At 31.8% G+C, this 12,778-nt stretch overlaps 1 protein-coding gene across 1 annotated transcript; it reads right to left on the reverse strand.

Annotated features, from left to right (window-relative positions):
* Positions 1-3,494: 3,494 nt before the first annotated feature.
* On the reverse strand, positions 3,495-4,432 carry LOC131805485 (electron transfer flavoprotein regulatory factor 1-like). Its single transcript, XM_059128683.1, is given in 3 exon segments — positions 3,495-4,037; positions 4,040-4,064; positions 4,245-4,432. Coding segments are annotated over 3 exon segments (252 nt in total). The 5' UTR covers positions 4,287-4,432; the 3' UTR covers positions 3,495-3,852.
* Positions 4,433-12,778: the final 8,346 nt, after the last annotated feature.

A 12,778-nucleotide genomic window follows, 5' to 3' on the forward strand; every position in this document is an offset into this window, starting at 1 on the left:
CTTCTGACATCTCTTCATCGGAAGCTTAAAACTTTGTTTAAAAATTACATAAAATTTGAAATATATGTCCGATTTTCTGTATGAGTATTAAATCAAATTTAAAAATGGAAAATATAGGTCTGTTCAAAGGCCAAGGGTAACATCTGTCGGTAAAACCGCTTAATATATTCCAACATTTTTTTTTTTTTTTGTGACCGAGTACCAATAGAATATTATTTTCTCCATAAGGTTGGACCTCTGTTTTAGGGAAATTAGATTAAATAACGTCAACCCGACTTGCACACTATGTCTATGCGGATGAAATGCGTTGGATGAATATCGGGTTTTGTATAAACTTTGTATCAACATCAGAAATGTCATAAACTAATTCTTCAAACATTTCGAAATATAAGAAATCTCTGACTTAAATCGTGTAATATTTTAAAATCTGAAATTTTTAGTTTGGAGTGGCATTGATTTATTATATCCTAGCAAATGCCCTATTACATCGTTAGCAAAAAGTTTACCTTAAAACTTTAGATTCATTCTCCAGTTCGTGTTTGGTCTTTTAAGTGCTCAAAATACACAATTTGTTCAGTTTGATAACATTTTCAAAACTTCATATATCGTACTAAATTTTCAGACCTTAAGGTTTTCATATATTATTTAAGTTTTTCCTTTTTCGCAAAGAATAATAGAAAAATGTTTATCTTTTACACCAAAATGTCTTCTATTTTTTAATTTTGAGGTTTACAGAAGAGGATGTTATTAAAACCATTGCATAATGTACCAACATCCAATTTATCTGTCCAAAACTATTTTAACGTCTCCATATATGTACTCTGGAAACCAGCAGTAACCTCAATATAAAATTTCAGTATTGCAGATCTATCCTATCACCAAAAATATCAAATTTCGTAGCATTTAGTACGCATATTCGAAATAATCTGCATCTGTCATTCCAAAGATCCCACAAGAGGTATCTGTATTTCATTTTTTCAGCTCAATTCCTTTACCCAATACCCAAATTTTGGACTAATTAATACTTTTTGTACAATAACAGTACATATTTTCAAACCCACTTCCATATCTCAATTTCAAATACCAATAGATCCCTCAATATCAAATTTGAAGATTCAATTGCATTTAGCACTTTTCGTACAAATTTAGTATTTTTAGTTGAATTATAGTACGTATTTCAAAAACAGCCTCCATATCTCAATTCCAGACAACAATAGAGACCTCAATATCAAATTTGAAGATTCCATCCCTATTCCTACACACGGTACCAAATTTAGTACCATTTAATACTTTTCGTACATATATGGGATGTATTTCCAGACCCCCGCCAAACCTCAAACACCGATAGAATTATAAATATTAATATCAAATCCCAAATTGTTATATGTATATCCCTTCGCCCAATATCCAATTTAATACCACTCAGTACTTCTCGTACAATTATAGTATACATTTCCGAAACCTCCTCCATATGTTCAGGCTATACAAGAAGAGCGACCTTAACACCAAATTTCAAACACTGTCTGTTACCCAATACCAGATTGTACTAAATACAGTACTATTTAGTAATTTTCGTGCACTTGTAGTGCACATATCCAAAACCACCTCCGTATCACAGACCTACCACCAAAAGGACCGCAATACAAAATTTCAGCTTCATTCGTCCATCCAAAACCAAACTGCACCGTTTAGTACAGTTCGCGCACTTGGTACACAATTCCAAAACCACCTTCATATATCAAATTACTATCCAACGATGATTCTCATACGAAATTTCAAGTTTTTAGCAATAGCCCTTCACATAACCAAATTATGCCATTTTTGAAGTTTAGTACCATTTTAGAACTTTTCGTAAACTTGAAGTTGAAATTTGCAAAAACCCTATGATACATTTTTCCTGCAATCCGTCAGTGGCTATCATTCCAAATTTCTAGCTTATTCCGTTTGTCCACTATAAAGTATTAAATATTTAGTACTTTTCGTATCCCTTTAATTACGAGTTTCCAAAAACTCAGCCTTTTAACACGCCTATGCACCAAGCCTGATCCTCGTGCAATATTTCAAGATTCCAGCTTCAGCCGCTTCGTTAATTTTCAGTAAGTCAGTTAATTTAACTACTCCTTGTGCAGCTATGGGTAAGGCTTGTTTTAATTAAAATCAACCTTATTTTTTGTAATAGTTTTGAATGGCATTTATTTTCAAAAAGACCTACATAATGGTCCACTACACTACGACAAATGCCGATGAACCCTTGTGGACGTGTGATAGAATAGTTTAAGGGCTTTAAAATCAAATAATTTATATTTGTCTCATAATACGTTTCTAATTCTATTCTAATCAATGATGCAAACAGGATCCTATATCTTCATTATTGACTTATTAGCGCATTTCGCCGTAGTTTAAGCGGCTCATCAGACAAATATCGTTTGAGCAGGTTATAAACAAATTTCCTTTGATTGGACAATATATGTGACTCATATGTGAAATTTCAAAAAGATAGGTCTACACTTCTTACTATCTTGTATTTTTATGCCTGTATAACGTAGTACATTTCATTGCCTAACTGTGGGCTTTATTGCAATTTTCCAATTATCTTTGCAGGGGAAAGGGTCAAAAGAATACAGCCTTCGAAACGCATTTAGCGTTAGCCTGTCCAGATTAAAATGGCTTAATGAACGTCATATTTAAAATCCCGATAACAAATTACCAATATTTATTAAAAACAATAATTGATCGAAGCTATTAGCCAACAAAAATACTTTGTTTAAAATTTTTGTGTTATATTCGTTTCTTTAAACCAAAAGTCAAACAAAATTAATTTTTAGAAGATCAAAGTTCACATTCTATGCAAATTTATTTAATTTATCATACCCCTTTAGAAGATTGAACAATATATAAATTTTTTGCAAAAAAGAGAAAAAAAAAAAAAGTAGGCAATAAGACAAAAACATCGACATTTTGCCAATTCAATTGAATGCATTCAACAATTAATCTGTGACGATATTTTTACAAACATACCCACATGTACATATCTTCGGTAAACAAATGTGGTGCCGTCTTCCTTCTCAACACAAAGTTGTTGTTTTTGATTGTTGAGGTATATAAATATAACAAAATATATACTATATTTACGGAGACAGAGCGGCGTAAACATCAATAAAGATTTTGCGTATTTGCGAAAAAGAGAATGTAGCTGCCACACACACACACAGATGTGTTTGTAAATATGTTTCTGTCGATTGTTTGTAATTTAATTATTTGTTGCAAAACAAACCAGCCATAATCTTATTGCAAATCTGCGGGCGGTGTCTTGTTGTCATAACATTCCGGGCGTAATCAGATTATTTGTTACTGGAATGGAGAGATGCATAACTTTATGCAATGCACAAAACAAAGTACGCACTAAATTAACATTTTTTGATTGTTGAGCACCAGCACCAGAAGAATTTAACTTACCATCTTAATTGGTATCCAAACATAACACCTTGACCACATTTATAAGTTCCGCACAAATATTTGGAAGTAGGTATTTCTTTTATTTAAAGCATTGGCATTATTTTTATAATTTTTTTTTTTGCGTAGCTGCTCTTCTTCTCCACTTTAAGTCGAGATGCTACCACAAATCTATCAATTACTTGTGTCAACTAACAAACAAACTACGGGGGGGTGAGAGGGGGGTCATCTACATATTATAGTATAAAATATTTTGACAGAAATAAAATGCATTATAGTCTAATTACTGGCTCTAAATCGAGTCTTTCTTCTCAAAACACATTGTTGCGTCATCCATCCATGATGCTGCTGCTGCTACTGCATTCGAATACATTGTTATTGCTCCTTCTGGTCGGGTCTTTATTCTTGGGAGTAGCGTTGCTTGATGGAACGATACTTCTTCAGTGAATACAAAGCTTCGACTTCTTTGGCCACATAACGGCCCTGGGCTAGCAGGGCTTTGATTTTATTTGGATCAGTCTCATCTTTGTTCTTTAGGAAAGCATCGCGCACTTGCTGGCGGAATTTCTGCGGGCCATTTACGCCGGATATTCACGTCCCAAAAATTGCAGCTGCAATGTGTCAAACATAAATAAACCACATGAAATCTCCAAAAATATGTAGGAAATTTGATTCCGTCTCATGACTCACATGACAAGGTCACGAAGCATGGACAGGTTTTTTTTTTGAATAAAACAAATAGCTTTCTTGGTTGTATAAACCAACAGCATCTGCTCGGCCCTTCTACTTACATGCTTGTATAATTGTATAACTTTGGAGCGAAGCTCTGACATTACACGCTGATGTTGGGCTTAAAGGTTTTTTATTAACAATCTATTTTTAGTTCCTTTGGAAGAATATGTCGTGAATATTTTCTTAAAATTATAATTACTTTCCTCCGCTAATTGCGTTCTTTTCGTTCTAGTTGTTGTTCTTGTACTGAATTTCAAATAGGGCTGACAAACAATCAATGGCTATATTGATGGTATCGATACTTTTGTTTTTAAAAGGGGGTATCGAGCGATAGTTTTTGCTATCGATACTATCGAACGAAATGCCAGTACTAATAGCATGTTTCCAATGGTTTTTGTACAACGTTGTCCGTTAAAATGCAAAATTATGAATAAATAGTCTAATTTAAAGTTGAAAACACTGTTGTTTTTTGTAGGTCCTTCTGTTTGCCTGTGTGTAATAGAATCTTGAAGGGAGTGTCTGATTTGGTCCAAACTTAGAACTTCATAATATTTATACCCTCAGGGATAGGCTAGATATATATCATTTAATACGTCCAAAACGTGTCTCATCGCAATAACGATTTTAGACCCCAGGTGAATTTGAACCAAATCCGTTTAAAGTTGAAGGATTGTTTGTCCGTCCATCTATCATCTGTCCGGCTGCTGCGTACTATGATTCTCCTAATATTATTACCAAAGTTAGATCGAGATGGACAATATTTGTCCGTTTCTTCTGGTGCATTTCCCACAAAAGGTCAACATTTTTACAGAACAAAATTTGGCTTACAGAAGAAGAAAAGATTATCTAATTTTGTGCAAACTTTGCAAATTCTAGTGCAAGGTCTGGTGGAAATGGACAATATCAAATTGCACACATCTCAGTATTTCTGCTAATATTTGGTACCTCTCCCACAAGAGGTCGCAATTTTAATACACTCATAATTAATCTTTCATATTTTGGGAAATAAGTCAGCGATTTTTTTCTAACTTGATATATCTAAATATTGCTCTCAACCAAAGATCTAAAGCGTATTTAAAATTCATCGGCACACTTCTTCTGGTACCTCTCCCACAAAAGTTTAAAACTTTGATAAGTATTCGCATAAAATTGGAATTAAATGTCAGTTTATCTTTGAATTTTGCTCATCCCAATATTTTTATCAGTATTAGATCAGGTGGAATGCTTCGGACCACTATATCTGCGACAGTCCAATTATATATTCAATAAAAGAATATTGGCTGTGAGTATACACATACACACACAGTATACATACATCTGCCGGTAAAGCCGATTGACACCATTTGTATTTTTTTAGAAAATTTGAAATTCTGATCCGATAGTCAGTTTTTATACCCTACAACACTATGTGTTGGGGGTATTATAAATTTGATTGGGCAAAAATTATGTAACACCTCGAAATAAATATTGGTTTCCCACATAAGAAGTATATATGGATCTTCCTATCGATCCTCGACGAGCTGAGTTGATTTAGCTATGTATTTCTGTCCGTCCTATGTATGTCTGTCTGTCAGTTTGTTAATTTGTAACTGCGCCGCAGGTCGCAATTATGGCCCGACCTATACGAAATTTTGCACGGAGGTGGTGTTATGGTCAGAATAAAAGTCTTTTAGATATTACCGCATAATATTTAGGGGTTGAAATGAACCAAAAGCTGAAAAATTTCCGGATTTTGCAGTTGCTCTACAGGTCGCAATTATAGACAGATCGACGCAGAAGTTAGCATGGGGCTAGAGCGTAGGGCTGGGAAAAAGCTATCCAATTTGGATGGTCATCGGGTAATATTTAGTGGGTAAAATAGGCGATAACATTTGTGTTAAATAAAGTCAAATTTTCCATTAAAACGAGAATATTTTTAATCCCGGCGAAATCACAAATAGACGAAAAGGTCAATTCTGACCGTTACGTAGATGCCGATAGTAAATATATCGGATATATAGCGAAATATACACAATGTGTATATGCAAATGAAGGGGATGTTAGCTAGAATGCTTATATCCCAAGAATGGCTGGACCGACTTTGACGAAATTTGTCAATTCACAATGCCCTCTTAGCACAAAGGATAAAATCTAAATGCATCACATAAAAAGATGCCTGTAATGATGTTAATATAGCTTTTGTAGTATTTTCTGATATTTTTTATCGCATCCGATTTTTTCATTTGACTTATAATATTAAAGTGTACAATTTGAAATATTTTTTCACTATATAACACAGGTTGGGGATATTATATGCAGATTGCAATTATCGCCCGATCCCCACGAGATTTTTCATAAGGGTGGGGTTGGGCTCAGAAAAAAGTCACAAATAGAAACCGAAGGACACGAAATCTCGCATGAAATTAGAGTTTAGAACAGCGGGTAGTATGGACCACTACTTTTATGTGAAAAATACCAACATTTCCATTGTACCGCAACGCTGAGAATAACTTGCAGGCGAAATCCAAAATACATAAAAGGCGAACTTCTGGCTTTTTTTCTATATATATTTCTATAGATTTCATTGACGAATATAGCCAAATATCGTAGACAAGCAAATCAAATAGATGCGACTAAATTTGGAGGTACAGAGGGGGCCCTTGCTTTTGAAGATGATCGCAAAATATTTTCCTGATCACATAATTGAAACCTATCTACACGGAATTTTGCATGGGAACAAAGTTAAGGACAGGGAAGAAGTCTAGCATTTTGAAAGACCATTGGTTTATATTTAACTGTAAAATGGACCACAACAAGTAACAGCACGACGGAGTGCGTGAATATTGGGCAAATGTCCCTGGTCAAAATGTTAAGGGTAAGTGCTCTATGACATAATTTCAAAAGCGAAATCATTCAAAATGGATTTGGACATAAGGCGGCTTCTTACATATTGTACTGTTGTAGGGTATCACATTGTCGGCCCCGCACGACTATAGCCTTTCGATTGCAATTTTTGTTGAAAAAAATCATACAATCTCTTATCTCTCTCTCCATAAACTTCTCCTTCCCCCCAAAAATTTAAATAAGACAACATTTGATTTTTAGTTTCAAACATATTTTTATTTTTAACTTATATAAATTTTGTATTTTATTTAACTACACATGTTGTTGTTGTTGTTCTTTTCTGTCTGTTGGATTTTGTTCTTGTATTTTGGTTGTTGTTAAGTTTGGTTAAATTCATTACAAGATTTTTGTTAGTTCTGTTTTGGATATTTCATTTGAAAATAAATGTTCATCTTGCTGGTTTTGCTGTCTATTATTCGTTCAAATCCAATTATATATCTTTTTGTTTGTTTTTTTTTTTTTTGTATTTCAGAAATATGAATAATATTTATTTATATATACGGTTTTGTTTATAACATTTAACAGTTTCGCTTCGTTTCATCTCTTTCGTGCCATATTTCGTCGATAGCATTTTTTTTTTGTTTCTTTCTTTCAATTCATAATACATATAATACATAATAATATCAATGAGATAAGAGGGGGAGGAAGGAGAAGGTATTGGGTTTAATATATTATTTTTAAAGTTTTCTTTTTTTGTTTAAAATTATTTTGTTTTAATTCGATTTTTTTGTCTATACCTTAAAAATAAATATGTATATGGTAATTTATACAGAAAACAACAATAAAAAACATATTGTGGGCTATTTTTAGTGTTTTTGTTGTTCAATGTTCCACTCACAACTAGGAATAAAAATTATCTTACAAAAGTTGGAAAATTTGTTTCTAAAAATGTGTGAATCTAAAATTTGGAATGAAGGACGATGCTAGGATAGTTGAGATCAATTCTAAAAATGCAAAAAATATTTTATGAAAATGAGATCACTGATTAGTCACCATATTTCTAGGAACATGGTTTGAAAAACACCAAAGACTTACAGCTTGATGAGATCTGTGAATTCCTTGAAAGTTGTAAAATAATTCAACTACATAACCATTTGTAAAAACACCGTTCTTTAGGAGTCAGATCACATTGTGTGTTATTTGAAGCTTGATCCTGGTAAAATAACAAGTCTTTTTGATGAAGAAAATTAGGGGCCAAGTCATTGCGGCCCGATAAATAAGCCGATTTTTTCTTCATTACAAAATCTTGTCCATTTCAGTCAATGACTAAAATACTTGCCATGAAGTTCCAAAAATATCGCCAAGCGTCAAGTTTTGTTAAAACAAGGTTTAAATAAATATTTTTCTAGATTTCAAATGATACTGAGATCAATTCTTTTAAAGAATCTGTGTCCTTAAGACCCTATAGAACCCTTGAGTATAGGATGAAACATATGTATGTATATGTGGTGCAATATTTGGTTTTTCTTATTTTAGGATATCCTTTAACTATGCTGATTGATTGGCTTTTGCTTCTGTTTTTTTTCTTTTGTAGTTCATACTATGTGGTGCCGATGATTATGTATAAATGAAATATTATTTGTTTCCATATTTTTTTCATGTATGTATATATTTTTTATTTATGTTTTCTATTTCTGTGTTGTCTATTTATTATAAATTTTCAACTTCTATGACTGTATACAAATTTCAGTTTAAGGATTATCTGCCTATTCCATGTTCGGTTGTTTGAAAAATAGTTTATATGTATGTCTGAAAGGTATGTATATATATTAGTAATGTATATATTGTATACGTCCGTCTGTAAATATAAAGTTCTATTTATATTTGTTTTTTTTTCTGTATAAATTCATTAACTATACTTTTTTTACTGAGTGCCTTAGTAGGGGGACGCTTTCGATCCCAACCACACAATACTTACTTACATTCATAACAATCTAAGGAGCTTGGTTTTGTTTTGTGCATGTGCTTGCTATTACATAGAAGTTAACAGGGGAATACCTACAAAACAAAACAAGTCTTTGAAATTTGAATCATTCGGCGGTCCAACAAATGAAATGAAAGTAATGACGAAGTTAAAACTATGGAAAATATTAGAAACAGAATTCCACGAAATGTCTACACAGTAAAATCAATTGTTTCCCCGAGACTAGAATAAAAATACAAGTTTTTCGGAAATTTCACAAAAGAGACCAAATGTCTCCACAAGGTTTCTAAACGAAAACCTTGTCTTCACAAAGTTTTCTAAACGAAAACATTGTCTGCACAAAGTTTTCTACACGGAAACCTTGTCTCCACAAAGTACTCTAAACGAAAACATGTCTCCATAAAGCTTTCTTTTCGAAAACCTTGTCTCCACAATGTTTTCTATACGAAAACCTTGTCTCCACAGAGTTTCTATACGAAAACCTTGTCTCCACAAAGTTTTCTATACGAAAACCTTGTCTCACAAAGTTTTCTATACGAAAACCTTGTCTCCACAAAGTTTTCTATACGAAAACCTTGTCTCCACAAAGTTCTCTATAAGAAAACCTCGTCTCCACAAAGTTTGCTATAAAAAACCTTGTCTCCCACAAAGTTTGTATATGCAAAACCTTTGTCTCCACAAAGTTTTCTCATAGAAAACCTTGTCTCCACAAAGTTTCTATACGAAAACCTTGTCCTCCACAAAGTTTTCTATACGAAAACCTTGTCTCCACAAGTTTGCTATAAGAAAACCTTGTCTCCACAAAGTTTTCTATAAGATAACCTTGCCTCCACAAAATTTTCTATGAGATAACCTTGTATCCACAAAGTTTTCTATACGTGTCTTCACAAAGTCTTCTATACGAAGACTTTGTCTCCACAAAGTTTTATCTACGAAAAACATTGCCTCCACAAAGTTTTCTATGCGAAAACCTTGTCCTCCACAAAGTTTTCTATACGAAAACCTTGTCTCCACAAAGTTTTCTACGAAAACCTTGTCTCCACAAAGTTTTCTATACGAAAACCTTGTCTCCACAAAGTTTTCTATACGAAAACCTTGTCTCCACAAAGTTTCTATACGAAAACCTTGTCTCCCAAAGTTTTCTATACGAAAACCTTGTCTCCACAAAGTTTTCTATACGAAAAACTTGTCTCCACAAAGTTTTCTATACGAAAACCTTGTCTCCACAAAGTTTTCTATACGAAAACCTTGTCTCCACAAAGTTTTCTATACGAAAACCTTGTCTCCACAAAGTTTTCTATACGAAAACCTTGTCTCCACAAAGTTTTCTATACGAAAACCTTGTCTCCACAAAGTTTTCTATACGAAAACCTTCTCCGCAAATTTTCTATATGAAAACCTTTTCTCCACAACGTTTTCTATACGAAAACCTTGTCACCACAAAGATTTCTGTACGAAACCATCGTCTCCACAAATTTTTCTCATAGAAAACATTGTCTCCACGAAGTTTTCTAAACGAAAACCTTGCCTCCACAAAGTTTTCTATACGAAAACATTGTCTCCACAAAGTTTTCCATACGAAAACATTGTCTCCACAAAGTTTCTATACGAAAACATTGTCTCCACAAAGTTTTCTATACGAAAACATTGTCTCCACAAAGTTTTCTATACGAAAACATTGTCTCGACAAAGTTTTCTACACGAAAATATTGTGTCCACAAAGTTTTCCACCTAATGTTATCTTTGAAAAAAACATAGTCTGCGTAGAGTTTTCTATAGGAAAACGTTTTCAGCACAGTATTGTCTTCAGAATGACCAAGCTTCTTCGCTTGGGAAAGAGAGAGTTTGAGAACGGTTTCTGTGAAAAGGAAAATCAAATTTTTCTAAAGTACAAATACCGCGAAATATAGGGAATACATCAAAACAAATCATGGGACAGGAAGAGAAAATCAGGAAAAGACATTACCTTTGTTTATTTCCTATGTACATACAACTATACACGAGTGCATTTATTTCCTAGTTTATTCTCTAAATCAATACATAACTCGTTTCAACGGACGACATGTTGTGATAATTTCTATAAAATACAAAAAAACTATTTAATTTCCATTTGTATGTTTTATTTTGGGAAATTGGTCAATTTTCATAGAAATGTCTTTTAATATGGCAAAACAGATGGTTAATAATATACGAGACGATAATTTCTGTTTTTTTTTTTTTGTTTAAATACAACGATGTTTGTTTTTTTTCCAAAAGTTTGGGAGAGATCGAGTCATGAGCCATGCAAATATAGTATATGTATGTATAGAGAGAGAGAGAGGTACAAACGTTTCTTTTAAGTGAGTTAAGTGTGAAAGCAAAAGGAAACAACTCAATTCAAAACTAATATTCAGTTTGTTTTTTTTTTTGTTATAATATTATTTATTTGGAACATAGAGTTAGATTTTCATATATGTATAATATATATTTGTATATAAATCAAATTGAAACATTCAACATATTTGGTTTTTTGGTTTTCATTTCATTGTTCGATTTCAATTAATGTATTTTGTATATCTGTACTTATATACCAGGGAATATACTACCTATATGTATGCGTGTATGTATGCGGAGATGTATTTATTAGTATATAATATATGTTTGAATGTTTTTGTATTATGTATTTTTGTGTATGTATATGTGGTGTCGGTGTCTGAGTTGTGGATGAGATAGTGAGGTCTTTTTCTTCATGAATCATAGATTGATTTTCAAATTAATTTTTATACATTTCACGTTTTATTTGTTTTTTTTTTTGGTTTTTAAACTAGACGTAATTAAAAAAATAACAACAAACGAACCAAAATAATTTTTTGTTGCATTCCTTCTTTGTTTTTGGAAATTTATAATTATAATTAATATTATATTTTTACATATGTATTTACTATTAATAATAATTTTGTATTTCTCATTGTTTGTTTAGTTGCATTTTTCTGTATGGCCATATATGTTTGCTGTTGCTTTCCTTCTTCCTTGTGTTCTTCTTTTATTTTATACAGGACAAAAAAACATCTACTTTTTTTGTAAAATTTCTTTTTTTTCTTAAAAAAAGAGGAATATTATTGTATTTTTTTCTCTTTTTCTTTGTTGTATATATATATTCTTTTGTATATATTGTTGTTGTTAGGTATATCAATTATTGTTTATACTAATATTATGTGAAGTTATTATAATTATTATTTTGTTGTTGCTGTTTTAACTAATTCAATATATTATTTATTGTTTGCACATTATAAATATTGCATCTATTTTATTTAAGTTATTGTTTTTTATTTTTATAGAATATTAATATTTATTTGTTTTTTTTTTTTAAAATTAATTTTGTATGCTAATAATTAATAATATATATTTTTTGGTTTGTTTATAATAATATGCATATAATATAAATAAGTAAGTAATAACTATTATTGTTCTAATAATCTCTTTTTAATATATATTTTATTCTCTGCTTCTTAACAAGTTCTTCTATTTGTATTTATAGTTTTTATAAGAAAAGAGTAAACAAACTCATAAAATTCAATTAAAAAAATATGTTTTTAGAGAATCAAAAAACTAACATCAAATCAATAGTGTCTTGCATCACCTCAGTACGCTTGGCATACATAATTTGAGGATATAATAGCGGCCAGCGCTTTTTGTTCATTAGTTTTTTACTGGAAAAAGATGTCTCCAAAAGGTATTGAAAAATATGGTTGCACAGGAATTCTATTAGATAACTTTTGTCTCAACAAAATGTTAGCTACATAGATT

Source organism: Musca domestica, unplaced genomic scaffold, assembly GCF_030504385.1.
Source record: "Musca domestica strain aabys unplaced genomic scaffold, Musca_domestica.polishedcontigs.V.1.1 57, whole genome shotgun sequence".
Taxonomy (NCBI): domain Eukaryota; kingdom Metazoa; phylum Arthropoda; class Insecta; order Diptera; family Muscidae; genus Musca; species Musca domestica.